Source organism: Chaetura pelagica, unplaced genomic scaffold, assembly GCF_000747805.2.
Source record: "Chaetura pelagica isolate M959 unplaced genomic scaffold, ChaPel_1.0 scaffold1105, whole genome shotgun sequence".
Classification (NCBI taxonomy): Eukaryota; Metazoa; Chordata; class Aves; order Apodiformes; family Apodidae; genus Chaetura; species Chaetura pelagica.
Window position 1 is genome coordinate 167,604 of NW_009953198.1, and position 1,722 is coordinate 169,325.

Consider the following 1,722-nt stretch of genomic DNA (forward strand, 5'->3'; position numbering starts at 1 on the left):
AGACCCCCCCTCCGACCCTCGACGCTGGCCCCGGGGGGACCTGGCTGGGACCGTGGCCATCATCACCCCCCATGCTGCCACCACACCAGGGCACCCCAAAGGTGGGGGGTGGCTCCTGGGGGGTCACAGGGACATTGCTGTCACCTCCCTGTGGCAACCAGTGACAGGGACCTTCTTCCAGAGTCACCAGTGGCAGGACAATTACCACCATGTCCCCAACCTCTCTGGGCTCTGCCACCCCAAACGCTTCCCCCAGCACCCACATGTGTTTCCTGTGCCTGCCCTTCCCCTGCCTGTCCCTCCCACACTGCCTGTCCCCACCTGCTGCAGCTTCGCTCAAGTTCAAGGTTCAAACTCCACAGAGCCCAGTCTGTAAGGAGACTGGGACAAGAGCAGCAAGCACCAGCCCCTGTCCTGCAGGCTCTGTCCTCCCTAGGATCGCCCCAGTCTGGTCGCTGTCACCCCTGTCCCTGGCTATGTCTGTGTCAAGCCCCTTGGATGTGGAGAACAGCCCCTGGATGCTGCCAGGGCCCCCAGTCACAGAGGAGGAGGACACAGAACCCAGGGAGAAGGTCTGTGCTGTGTGTGGGGACCGTGCCACCGGGTACCACTTCCACGTCATGACCTGCGAGGGCTGCAAGGGCTTCTTCAGGTGGGGACTGCAACCAGAGGAGATCCAGGACAGCAGGGGACAGGGTAGGATGAGAGGGAATGGGTTAGGGCAGCAAAAGATGGGACAGGATGGGATGGGACAAGGTGGGCTGAAACGGGACGGGATGGAATGGGATAGGATGGGACAGATGAGATGAGAAAGGGCAATATGGGACAAGATGGGACAAGATGGGCTGGGATGAAACGGGACAGGATGGGTGGGATAAGATGGAATGAAGTGGTACAGGTTGAGACAAGGAGACAGGGCAGGATGGGACAAGACACAATATGGTGGGATGGAACAAGAAGGTCCCATGTCAGGGACTGGGTGGGACAAAATGGGGTGTTCACTGCCACCCCATGCTTGGGTGACCCGGATTCCCTGGGGCACAGCAGTGACAGGGTCCTGGGGGCTGGAGGTGGCCCCCAGCCTGGGACATCCTGTCTCCCAGGTCCTGCAGCCCCTCTATCTCCCTGGGGACACTCAGTGACAGCTCACTCCCACGTCCCCCAGGCGCTCCATCAACAAGGGTGTCCACTTCACCTGCCCTTTCACCCGCAGCTGCCCCATCACCAAGGCCAAGCGGCGGCAGTGCCAGGCCTGTCGCCTCCAGAAGTGCCTCGATGTGGGCATGAGGAAGGACAGTGAGTGTGGTGGCACAGGGGGGACATGGTGGGAGAGGGGACAGGGTGACACAGGGGAGACTGGGGGACGAGGGGCATGTGGAGCAGAGAGATGGAAGACCTGGGGGAGGATGTGGGGGTAAAGGGGATGAAGGGGACCTGGGGGGACAAGGGACAGAGAGGATTGGGTGGGATGGCAGAGGAGGGGACAGGGCAGTCAAGGGGTGAGGGGACAGCAGGAACTGAAGGGACAGCAAAGGGATGCAGGAGAGAGGGGACAAGGCGGACCCCATCGGGGAGACGGGATCAGGGAGCACTGGTGGCACCCAGGGGGCCGTGCCACCAGCGTCCCCGGTGGGGTGACGGTGACGGTGGGGCAGTGATCCTGTCGGAGGAGGCCCTGCGGCAGCGGCGGGCGCTGCGGGGGCAGCGGCGGTTGGCGCGGGA

The 1,722-nt window shown here is 62.9% G+C and overlaps 2 protein-coding genes across 2 annotated transcripts in view; one reads left to right on the top strand and one right to left on the bottom strand.

Annotated features, from left to right (window-relative positions):
• The window catches only part of PCP4L1 (Purkinje cell protein 4 like 1), a 1,022-nt gene extending 811 nt beyond the window's left edge, over positions 1–211 (bottom strand). Inside the window, exon 1 of the mRNA XM_009997371.1 lies at positions 145–211. Within this exon, the coding sequence (XP_009995673.1) occupies positions 145–211 (67 nt within the window). The remainder of the gene's footprint in view (positions 1–144) is intronic.
• Positions 212–476: 265 nt separating this feature from the next.
• Positions 477–1,722, top strand: part of NR1I3 (nuclear receptor subfamily 1, group I, member 3) — a 2,393-nt gene continuing 1,147 nt past the window's right edge. The window contains exons 1-3 of the mRNA XM_009997372.1: positions 477–652; positions 1,166–1,296; positions 1,656–1,714. Coding sequence (XP_009995674.1) covers positions 477–652; positions 1,166–1,296; positions 1,656–1,714 — 366 coding nt within the window. The remainder of the gene's footprint in view (positions 653–1,165; positions 1,297–1,655; positions 1,715–1,722) is intronic.